Genomic DNA, 10,598 nt, shown 5'->3' on the forward strand with positions numbered 1-10,598 from the left:
GCCCCTCCCCTCCCCCCCGGCCTCGCTGACACCCAGGCCAGGGTCACCACCGTCCCCTTCCCCCCGCCCCCAAACGGGGCCGGGAGTGGGGCTGGCCCCGCGGCGTGAAACCTCCCCCCCCCCGCCGCGCAGGGTGCCAAGGGGCTCCTCCCCCCCCACCCCACCCCCCCGGGTGTCACGAGCCTGCTCAGCCCGAAGGGAGCCCCCCGGAACAGCCCCCCCATCTCTGCCCCTCCCCCCCATTTTGGGGGGTACCGGGGTCCCCACGGCAGCCCCGCCCCACAGAGCACCCACCGCTGGTTCCTCCACGGCTTTATTGCACCTCAGCCCCCCGAGACACTGGGGGGGGTGGGGGGTGACACTGCCCCCCAAGCCTCCCCCCAGCCCCCACCCCGCCACTGCCAGGGTCCAGCGAGGGGGGTGGGGCTGACCCTGACCCAGGCTGTGGGGCTGAGCTCAGCGTGGGGCTGATCCAGCCTCCGGTTGTGGGGCTGAGCTCAGTGTGGGGCTGAGCCTGACCCAGGCTGTGGGGCTGAGCCTGACCCAGGCTGTGGGGCTGAGCCTGACCCAGGCTGTGGGGCTGAGCCTGACCCAGGCTGTGGGGCTGAGCCTGACCCAGGCTGTGGGGCTGAGCTCAGTGTGGGGCTGAGCCTGACCCAGGCTGTGGGGCTGAGCCCCCCCCAAGCTCTACCCGGGCTGGCCGGGGGTCTCCTCCCCACAGCGGAAGCGGATGAAGTCGCGCACGGCCAGCGCCCCCCGCGCCCCCAGGAACTGCCCCACGGTGCGGTCGGGCTCCAGCAGGAAGCTCTGCGCCAGCAGCCGCGTCTCCGTCTCCCCCTGGGGCTGGTCCTGGGGGCTCCCCACAGCCGTGGGCGCCAGCCCCACCACGTGCTGGGCCACCTTCCGCCCCACCTCCTCCAGCGTCGCCGGCGGGGAGCGTGGTTCCGTCACCCGAAAGGCCACCAGCGCCCCGTAAGTCCCCATGGCTACCGGTGCCGACGTCGGCGGTAGCCACCCGTGGGCGTAGGCGCCGATGTAGCCGTCCTCCTCCGGCACCCTCAGCCAGGCGGCGCGGCGCACCACCAGGTTTTCGCCTAATTTTGCTAAAAGAAAAAAAACTAATAATAATAATTAGGCTCGGGGCGGCAGGGGGGTGCCCCACACCCGTGGGGTGGTGCCCCACACCCGTGGGGGGGTCCTGCCCACCTCCCCAGATGCCATCGTGACGCACGTTCCTGTCCCCAGAGAAAGGATGTGGCTCCGGTCACAGCCTCGAGAGGGGGTTTCTTACCCCCCCCAAGGGTTTTGTGCCCCCCTCCAGGGGTCTCAGGCCCCCCCCCAGGTGGGTTTTTGGGGGGCTGCCCCCCAGCACTCACCTATGGCCAGCGCGAGCTCATCGCTGAACAGAGCCCCCCCGGGCCCCGTCTGGAGCTGGGCCAGCTCGTCCGCCCGCAGCGCGTGCTGGAAGGCCCCGGGGTTATTTTGGGGAGGGTCCGGGGGGCCCGCTGGCCCCCCCCCCCCCCCCCCGCACCCCCGTACCTTGGTGCAGGCGGCGGGCGGCGCGGCGGCGGCGCGGCAGAGGCTCATGGCGCCCAGCGTCGCCTGCTCCACCAGCCGCTGGAACTCGGCGGTTCGGGCCACGAAATCCGTCTCGCAGTTCAGCTACGGGAGCGGGGGTGGGTGTCACACACCCCACCCTGTCACACACCTCCACCCGTGGCACCCATGCCCCACCGCATCACCCACTTCCACCCATGTCACCCCCCCGTGTCACCTACGCGCACCTGTGTCACCCACGGCCCACTGCATCACCCATGGTCCCCCCACCCATGTCACCCATGTCACCCATGCCCCCCAGCATCACCCCGCTCCACCCCCGTGTCACCCACTTCCATCTGTATCACCCCCCCATGTCACCCACGCCCCCGTCACCCACTCATGTCACTCACATCCCTCCGTGTCACCCACGCCCCACTGCATCACCCATGCGCCCCCATGTCACCCACACCCCGTGTCACCTACCTCCACCTGTGTCACCCCCACCCCCCACGTCACCCATGCCCCCCCCCACCTGTGTCACCCACTTCCACCTGTGCCACCCACGCCCCCCCGCCGCGTGTCACCCACCTCCACCAGGACGGCCGCCGGCCCCTCGCGCCGCAGCCCCACCAGCCCCTCGCGTGCCGGCCGGGCGCCCACGCGCGCGGCTTCGCTCCCGCCCCGCGCCCGCAGCCAGGCCTCTGCCTGGGGGGTGGCCAAGGGGAGTGGGGAGCTCGCCGTGGGGCCGCAGCCCCCCAACCGCCACAGCTGCACGGGCCCACCTGCCCCACGGCACCCGCCTGCCACCACGACACCCACCTGCCCCACAGGGCCCTCCTGTCCCCACAGCACCCACCTGCCCCACAGGGCCCTCCTGTCCCCACAGCACCCACCTGCCCCCAGAACACCCACCTGCCCCACAGGGCCCGCCTGCCCCCATAGCACCCACCTGCCCCACAGGGCCCGCCTGCCCCCATAGCAGCCACCTGCCCCACAGGGCCCGCCTGTCCCCACAGCACTTGCCTGCCCCACGGCACCTGCCTGCCCCACAGTGCCCTCCTATCCCCATGGCGCCCGCCTGCCCCCACGACGCCCGCCTGCCCCCACAGGGCCCACCTGCCCCCCCCTCCCCCGGCCCGGGACCCCCTTCCGTTTCATCCCCCCACCTGACCCCCGGTTTGGTTGTGACCCCTCCCCCATCCCGTGCCCCCCTCTGGTGTCCTATCCGGTTCCCCGCTCCCCTCCCCGGTGTCCCGGTCCCCTCCCCGGTTCTCCGCCCCTTCCCCGGCCGGTGTCTTCCCCCCCGCCCACCTGCTCCAGCTGCCCCCCGCAGCTCCGCAGGGCCTCCCGGCACTGCAGGAACGGCATCCCCGTCCGCCGCCGCAGCTCCAGCAGCGCCTCCTTGTCCGCCGCCAGCACCGGGGGCGGGAGGCGGAAAAACCGGGCGGGGGGCACCTGCGGGGGAGGGGCGTGAGCCGCCACCGGGACCCGCACCCGCGCGGAGGAGGCCGGAGGAAGCCCGGGGGGGGCGGGAGGAGGCCGGTTGGGGAGAAGGAGCCCCGGTGCGGGAGCGGAGGGTCCCGGTCTGTGGGAAGGAGCCGCGGAGCGGTCGCGGAGGGGGAGGGCGGGGGTCCCGGCGGGGGTCCCTGGGGAGGGGTCCCGGGGGTCGCGCCGCTCACCCGCGCCGCCCCACAGGCCGCCGTCAGCGCCGCCCTCAGCATCCCTGCCCGCGGCGCGCGCCAATGACGTCACGGCGGCGCCGGGGCGGGTCAGCGCGGCACGGGCGTGCTCAGTGCGCATGCGCCCGGCCTCGCCCTGGGCGCGGGTTGGCTGGGCGCGCGTGATGTCACTCGAGGAGCGACGGCGCCGCGCCATTGGCTGGGGAGTGGGCGGGAACCCCGGGCCTGTAGAGCTCCCAGGGCACGGCCAGGCCCCCCCTGCGCCCCCCCCCCCCCGGCTCCTATAGAGCCCCCCGCCCCGACCAGCCCCCCCCCGGCTCCTACAGAGCCCCCACCGGCCCTTATACAGCCCCCCAGCCTCGACCGCCACGACTTCGGCGAGGAGCGGTGTCCCTCAGGGCTCCATACTGTGACCAAGGCCCTTTAATGTCGTCATCAATGACATAACGCGATGGATGCACCCTCAGCAGGTTTGCCGATGACGCCCAGCTGAGCAGTGCGGGTGACACGCCTGAGGGACGGGATCCATCCAGAGGGACCGGGACAAGCTCCAGGAATGGGCCCGTGTGAACCTCAGGAGGTTCCACAAGGCCAAGTGCAGGGTCCTGTGCCTGGAGGGGGGCAACCCCCGGTACCAGCATGGGCTGGGGGTGAAGGGATGGAGGGCAGCCCCATGGAGAAGGACTTGGGGGTCCTGGTGGGTGAAAAGCTGGACACAAGGGGACATGGGGAGGAGCGGCTGGAGAGCTGCCCGGGGAAAAGGGCCTGGGGGTGCTGGTTGACAGCCGTGAACATGAGCCGGCAGTGTGCCCAGGTGGCCAAGAAGGCCAACAGCGTCCTGGCCTGTGTCAGCAATGGTGTGGCCAGCAGGAGCCGGGCAGGGATCGTGTCCCTGTGCTCGGCGCTGGTGAGGCCACACCTCGAATCCTGTGTTCAGTGTTGGGCCCCTCACAACAAGAAGGACGTTGAGGTGCTGGAGCGTGTCCAGAGAAGGGCGACGGAGCTGGGGAGGGGTCTGGAGCACAAGTCTGATGAGGAGCGGCTGAGGGAACTGGGGGTGTTCAGTCTGGAGAAGAGGAGGCTGAGGGGAGCCCTCATCGCTCTCTGCAACTGCCTGAAAGGGGGTTGTGTGAGGTGGGGGTTGGTCTCTTCTCCCCAGTAACCAGCGATGGGACGAGAGGAAATGGCCTCAAGTTGGGCCAGGGGAGGTTTAGGCTGGATATCGGGAAGAATTTCTTCACTGGGAGCGGTCAAGCATTGGCACAGGCTGCCCAGGGAGGTGGTGGAGTCACCATCACTGGAGGCGTTCAAAAAAGGTGTGGACGTGGCACGTCGGGACATGGTTTAGTGGGCATGGGGGTGTTGGGTTGATGGTTTGACTTGATGATCTTAAAAGTCTTTTTGTAGGGATTCTGTGACAAGCCGGCAACGTGCGCTGGCAGCCCAGAAACCAGCTGTGTCCTGGGCTGCCCCCAAAGCCGCGTGGCCAGCGGGGCGAGGGAGGGGGTTCTGCCCCTCTGCCCCGCTCTGGGGAGACCCCCCTGCAGTGCCGCGTCCAGCTCCGGAGCCCTCGGCACAGGAGAGACACGGACCTGCTGGAGCGGGGCCAGAGGAGGCCCCAGTGATGCTCCGAGGGCTGGAACAGCTCTGCTGGGAGGACAGGCTGGGAGAGCTGGGGGGGCTCAGCCTGGAGCAGAGGAGGCTCCGGGGAGACCTTCCTGCAGCTGCCGGGGCTGAGAGGGGCTGAGGAGAGAGATGGGGACGGGGGTTTTAGCAGCGCCTGTAGCGATAGGACAAGGGGTGATGGCTTTAAACTAAAAGAGGGGAGATTTGGACTGGATATAGGGAAGAAATGTTTCACCATGAGGGTGGTGAAACCCTGTCCCAGGTTCCCAAAAAGGTGGGAGATGCCCCATCCCTGGGGACATCCCAGGCCAGGCTGGATGGGTCTTGGAGCCAGTCGAGTTGAAGATGTCCCCGCTCACTGGGGGGGGTTGGACTAGACCTTGAAAGATTCCTTCCCACCAAAAGACCCATGACCAGCCGCCCCCCCCCCAGTCAGACTCACCAGTTCAGCCGCAGCCTCTGGTGACCATTTAATCCCTCTCAGGGCACCCCCAGCTCGGGGCTGGCCCCTCCCTGAGCAACACCGCAATGGGGCGTGCCCCCCACTCCCTCTTCTATAGGGTCACCCTTATGGGTCACCTTATAGATCTCAATTTCCTCCTCCGGTTCCCGTCGTAACAGCTGGATCTGAAAATACGGCGGCAACATCTGGCGGAAAAAGCGGCGGGCGCCGTCGTCCCCCCCCCGCATCTTGGCGCAGAGGAGGGCGAGGGAGCGGGGGCCGCAGAGGTGCCGCAGGGTCCGCAGGAGCAGGGGGAAGGAGGGGGGGTGGTACACGATGTCCGATCCCAAAACCACCTGGTATTCCCGCGGGAAGGAGCCTTCATCCCGGCCCCAGACCAGTGCTCGCGCCCGGGGCCGCGCCCCCGTCGGGAAGTTCAGCCGGATGTTTTCGTGGATTTGGTCCAACGCTGCCGGTTGGTCCGTGATGGTGACGTCTCCGCCTAAAGCGGGAAGGGGGGGCCTCAGGGAGGCAGGGGCCTCGGGGGGGTCACCCCCCCTGCACCCCCCTAAAACCCCCCAGACCCCAATAACCCCACCCCCGGGCTGCTTGCACCAGTCAGGGTGCTGCGCTTCCAGTTTGTTACTGGCTGGGGGATGGGGGGGGAATCGAGGGGTGTTGGATGGGGGGTCAGTGCTCCCCCTCCCGGCCCCTCGGGTGTGACACCCCCACCCCACCCCCCCGCGCACCCAGCATGGCAGCGAGGATGCCGACGATGCCGGTGCCGGCGCCCAGCTCGATCACCGTCCGGCCCCGGAAATCAAAGCGCTGCTCCTCCAGGTACCGGCACAGGGAGAGGGCCTGGGGGGGACACACACATACGACACGGGTGGGGGGACACGGGGGCCGTGGAGACAGCCCCTCCCTCCTGCACCCCGCCTGGCTGGGGCCCTGCAGGGGGCGGTCCTCAGCCCAGGGAGCCCCCGCCCCCCATGCCAGGGGGATTCCCCCCCCTCCCCCCAGTGCTCCCGGTACCCCCCGGGGTCTCCCCCACTTCCCCCCGAGAACCCCCGTTCCGTCGGGGTCCCCCTCCCCCACCACCCGGTGTATTCCCCCATGCCGGGACGTCCCGCCCACCCCCGTGTCCCCCCGCCACGCACCGCCTCCCAGACAGGGGCGGCCACCCCCAGCCGCGGCCCGTGGTGCTGCGCGATGCGGAGGACGCGCCCGCAGAGCCGGTACCGCCGCTCCACCGGGAAAGCGTCGGCGAAGAGCGCGGGGTCGCGGGGAAACACGGAGAGCAACGCCCCGGCCCCTGGCTCCTCCTCTTCCTCTTCCGCTTCCTCTTCCGCTTCCCTTTCCGCTTCCCTTTCCGCTTCCCTTTCCGCTTCCTCCGCCGTCGCCGCCCGCCGCATCCCAGCCCCCACGTGGCACCCGGGCGCAGCCATCTTGGCGGAGGGGCGGAGCCGTGCCGCCCACCCGCTCGTGATTGGTCAGAGCAATGCACCGCTCCGCCCCTGACAAGGGCGTGGTCCCGAGCTCCGCCTCTGAGGTGGGCGGGCCCCAGAGCTCCGTTCTTGAGGTGGGCGTGGTCTGGAGCTCCGCCCACGGCGCGCTGTTTGGCCCCGTCCCGGTGTCCCCGGGCCGGTCCCCGGTGTGCCCTGGCCAGCCCTGCTCCCACCCCGCCGGTCCCAGCCCCCTTCCTGCCCCGGTCCGGCCCTGTCCTCGGTGTCTCCCCGCTCCCAGTCAGCCCAGTCCCGTGCCCCACCCCACCCCAGTCAGATCCCACTGGTCCCGTCCCGTGGCTTCGTCTGCGCACGCCGGCGCCATCCTCCCACCTCTGTCACCAGTCACCACCAGTGCCACCACAGCCCTGCTGGCCTTGGCCCTGATGTCCCCAGCCCTGGTATCCCTGGTCATGATGTTACTGGTTGTGGTGGCCTTGGCCATGTTGTCCCTGTCCCCAGTGTCCCTCACCCTGGTGTCTTTGGTCATGGTGGCCTTGTCACCTTGTGTCCTTGGTCATGGTGGCCTTGGCCATGGTGGCCTTGTCACCCATTGTCCTTGGTCATGGTGTTCCCAGACCCAGTGTCCCTCACCCTAGCGTCCCTGGTCATGGTGGCCTTGGCCATGGTGGCCTTTTCTCTGACTTCCCTCACCCTGGTGGCGTCGGTCATGGTGCCACTGGTTACGGTGTCTCTGACCCCAGTGTCCCTGGTCGTGGTGGCCTTGGCCATGGTGTTCCCAGCCCCGGTGTCCCTGGCCATGATGTTCACGGTCATGGTGGCCCTGGCTGCGGTGTCCCAGCACCGCGTCAGCCCCTGGCCGAGGGGGACCTGTGTCTGGTCCCCCCTAGTGCCAGCCCCCCGCCGCCGGCACAGCCCCCGTCCCAGTGCCATGTCAGCCGCGACGACCCAGATAAACAGTAACCGGGGGGGAGGGGGTGACCCCCAGAGGGTCCCGTGGGGCTAATGAACAACCCGTCCCGGCCCCCCGGCCACCTGCGTCACCGCCGCGCATCACCGGGTTAACGCTCGTGGCCGCGGCGGGGGGCCGGTGTCCCTGGGGGGCGGGGGGGGGGGGGGTTGGTCCCCGAGTCTGTCCCCCCCCGGCACAGCCCCGTGACTTCCCGCCCAGCGTCACCCGTGGGCGCTGTTCCTGGAAAGCCGGCCGGGACAGAGGCCGGGACAGCCGGCCGGATCCAGCCCTGTGTTGCTCAACCCTCCCCCCCCGCCCGGGAGCCCCCCCGGGCCCGGCCCTGCCCCTCCCTCCCCCTTCCCCCCCGGGGCTTTCTCAGAAATCACACGCGGCTCCGCCGCAGCCCGAATTCCCCGACCGCCCCCGCGCCGGGAAGGGCCCAGTGCTGGGGGGCTGGGGGGCTGGGGGCACTGGGAGGGACTGGGGGCACTGGGGGGGGGCTGGGGGCACTGGGGGCACGGGGTCAGAGCCGGGTCCCTGGGGCACTAGGTAGCACTGGGGGGGGATGGGGAGGGGCTATGGAGACTGGGGGGACTGGGGGGGGGACTGGGCAGCACTGGGGGGCACTGGAGGCCACTCAGGCAGTGCGACGTCCAGGGATACTGGAGGATACTGGGAGGCACTGGGGCACTATGAGCTCCCACGACACTGGGGGACATTGAGCAGTACTGGGGGGCACTGGGAAAACTGGGGCAGCTTGAGGTTTCTGGGATCCAGGGGGGGCATTGGGGGAGACTGGGGGATACTGGGGGGCACTGGGGCAATGTGAGTTCCCTGGAGTAGCAGGGACACTGGTGGTTGCTGAGAGCACTGAGAGCAATGGGGGACAGTGGAGGGAGTACTGGGAGCACTGGGCCTGGCTCTGGGAAGGGCTGGGGACCGTTGGTGGGCACTGGGAGCATTGGGGGGGATAGTGGAAGGGCTGGGGGGGGCACTGGGAGCACTGGGGCTGGGGAGAGCCTGGGTGGGGGCACTGGGAGGACTGGGAAGGGCTGGGGAGCACCGGGGGCGCTGGGAGCGCTGGGGGGGGGCACTGGGGTGGTTACTGGGGGCAGTGGAAGCACCGGGCAGGAACGGGAGGCGGAGCTTGCCCTGGCCCCGCCCCTGGCCCGGCCCCTGGCCCGGCCCCTGGCCCGGCCCCTGGCGGCAGGTGCGGCGGTGACGCTCATCGGCGGCGCCGCGCGGTGACGTCAGCGGCCGGCGCCCGTCCCCGTCGCCGCGCGCCCGGGGCCTCCCGCCATGGAGGAGGCGGCGGCGGCGGCGGCGGCGGCGGCGCCGCCGCAGAAGCGCTTCTACCGGCAGCGGGCACACGCCAACCCGCTGGCCGACCACACGCTGCGCTAGTGAGTGCGGCCGCGCCGCGGCCCCGCCCGGCACCGCCGGGAGCCCCTCGGACCCCCCCCGCTAACGCCGGGATGCACACACTGCACCCCCCCCCCAGCTCCCCGGGGCCCGGCCCGGGAGCCCCGCGCAGCCCGTGCGGTAACGCACGGACCGGGCCCCCCCACCCCCGCCTGCCCTCCCTCCCTTCTTCCCTCTACGGCCGGTCCCCGTCATGGCCCCGAACGGCACCGCCGGGGACCGGGCCGCCCCCCCTCGCCCCGCCGGTGCCCCCTCGCCCCACGCGTGACGCCGGTCCCGCAGCCCCGCCAGGCCGCAGGACATGGACTGGGCCTCGCTTTTCCCGGCCTTCTTCCCGCCCGCCGCCCCCCCCGGCCAGCCGCCCCCACGCGTGGAGTTCGCCGACGTGGGCTGCGGTTACGGGGGGCTGCTGGGTGAGCTGGGGAGGGGCTGGGGCAGCGGGGGGGGGGCACGGGGGGGGGGGCTACTGGGGGGGGTGGGGGGTCCTTGGAGGGCTGGGGTGGGCACTGAGGGGGGCACTGGGGGGACTGAGGGGCACGGGGGGGGCGGGGGGAAGTGGAATGGAACAGTGGGGGGGGCTGGGGGGCCCTGTGGGGTCCTTGGGGCTGCGGTGACGGCAGGGTCGGGGGGGGCCCCTGGGGGCGTGGGGGGCACGGGGGGGCCCTGGGGGCTGCAGCGATGGCGGGGTCACCGTGGGGCGCTGCACGTGGCGGGGGGGCAGGTTGAGGGGCTGACACACCGCCCCCCCCCCCCCGCAGTGGAGCTGTCCCCCCTCTTCCCCCACACGCTGATGCTGGGGCTGGAGCTGCGCGGCCGCGTGGCCGCCTTCGCCGCGGCGCGGCTGCGGGCGCTGCGCGTCGCCCAGCCCGGCCGCTTCGGCAACGTCGCCTGCCTGCGCGCCAACGCCATGAAGCACCTGCCCCACTTCTTCCGCAAGGCCCAGGTGGGGAGCGCCCCCCGAAACCCCCCCCTCCGGACCCCCAAGCGCCTCTCACCACCCCCCCTCCGCCCCGGCAGCCGGCGCAGTGCTTGCCGGCCTTATGGTGGGGGGGGGCTGCTGACCCCCCCCCGCCGTGTTTTTGGGGTGTCCCCCCCCAGCTCAGCAAGATGTTCTTCCTCTTCCCCGACCCCCACTTCAAACGCACCAAGCACAAGTGGCGAATCATCAGCCCCACGCTGCTGGCCGAGTACGGCTACGTGCTGCGCCCCGGGGTGAGCCCGCGGCCCCCCCCGGGACCCCCCTCAACCCCACGGACCCCCCGCCCGGGACCCCCGCCCCCCCTACGTCACCGTAACTCAATTCTGCGTCCCCATAACGCCCCCCGTGCGCGTGATCCATAGCGCTGCCCCGTAGCCCCCCAAGTGTCCTCATAGCCCCCCCCCATGTCCCCATGGGTCCCCCGCAGCCCCCCCCGTGTCCCCGCAGCCCCCCCGTGTCCCTGCAGCCCCCCATGTCTCCACAGTCCTCCCGT

General features: G+C 71.3%; 3 protein-coding genes across 3 annotated transcripts; 1 reads left to right on the forward strand and 2 right to left on the reverse strand.

The window, feature by feature from the left end:
- Positions 1-643: 643 nt before the first annotated feature.
- TSFM (Ts translation elongation factor, mitochondrial) lies at positions 644-3,260 on the reverse strand (the record flags this gene model as incomplete). The annotated part of the gene is made up of 6 exons (XM_082016081.1): positions 644-1,103; positions 1,377-1,461; positions 1,540-1,662; positions 2,128-2,244; positions 2,851-2,994; positions 3,219-3,260. The coding sequence occupies 6 exons, from the start codon at positions 3,258-3,260 to the stop codon at positions 688-690; spliced, it is 927 nt and encodes a 308-aa protein (XP_081872207.1). The 3' UTR covers positions 644-687.
- Positions 3,261-5,324: 2,064 nt separating this feature from the next.
- Positions 5,325-6,734, reverse strand: EEF1AKMT3 (EEF1A lysine methyltransferase 3; the record flags this gene model as incomplete). The annotated part of the gene is made up of 3 exons (XM_082016082.1): positions 5,325-5,788; positions 6,036-6,147; positions 6,447-6,734. 3 exons carry the CDS (start codon positions 6,732-6,734, stop codon positions 5,325-5,327), a joined length of 864 nt encoding a protein of 287 aa, XP_081872208.1.
- A 2,269-nt stretch (positions 6,735-9,003) lies between these two features.
- METTL1 (methyltransferase 1, tRNA methylguanosine) lies at positions 9,004-10,338 on the forward strand (the record flags this gene model as incomplete). The annotated part of the gene is made up of 4 exons (XM_082016080.1): positions 9,004-9,107; positions 9,409-9,539; positions 9,885-10,069; positions 10,225-10,338. Coding segments are annotated over 4 exons (534 nt in total), but the record flags the coding sequence as incomplete, so codon positions are not given.
- Positions 10,339-10,598: the final 260 nt, after the last annotated feature.

The sequence above is a fragment of the Phaethon aethereus genome, assembly GCF_964289735.1.
Source record: "Phaethon aethereus genome assembly, contig: HAP1_SCAFFOLD_743, whole genome shotgun sequence".
NCBI classification, from domain to species: Eukaryota; Metazoa; Chordata; class Aves; order Phaethontiformes; family Phaethontidae; genus Phaethon; species Phaethon aethereus.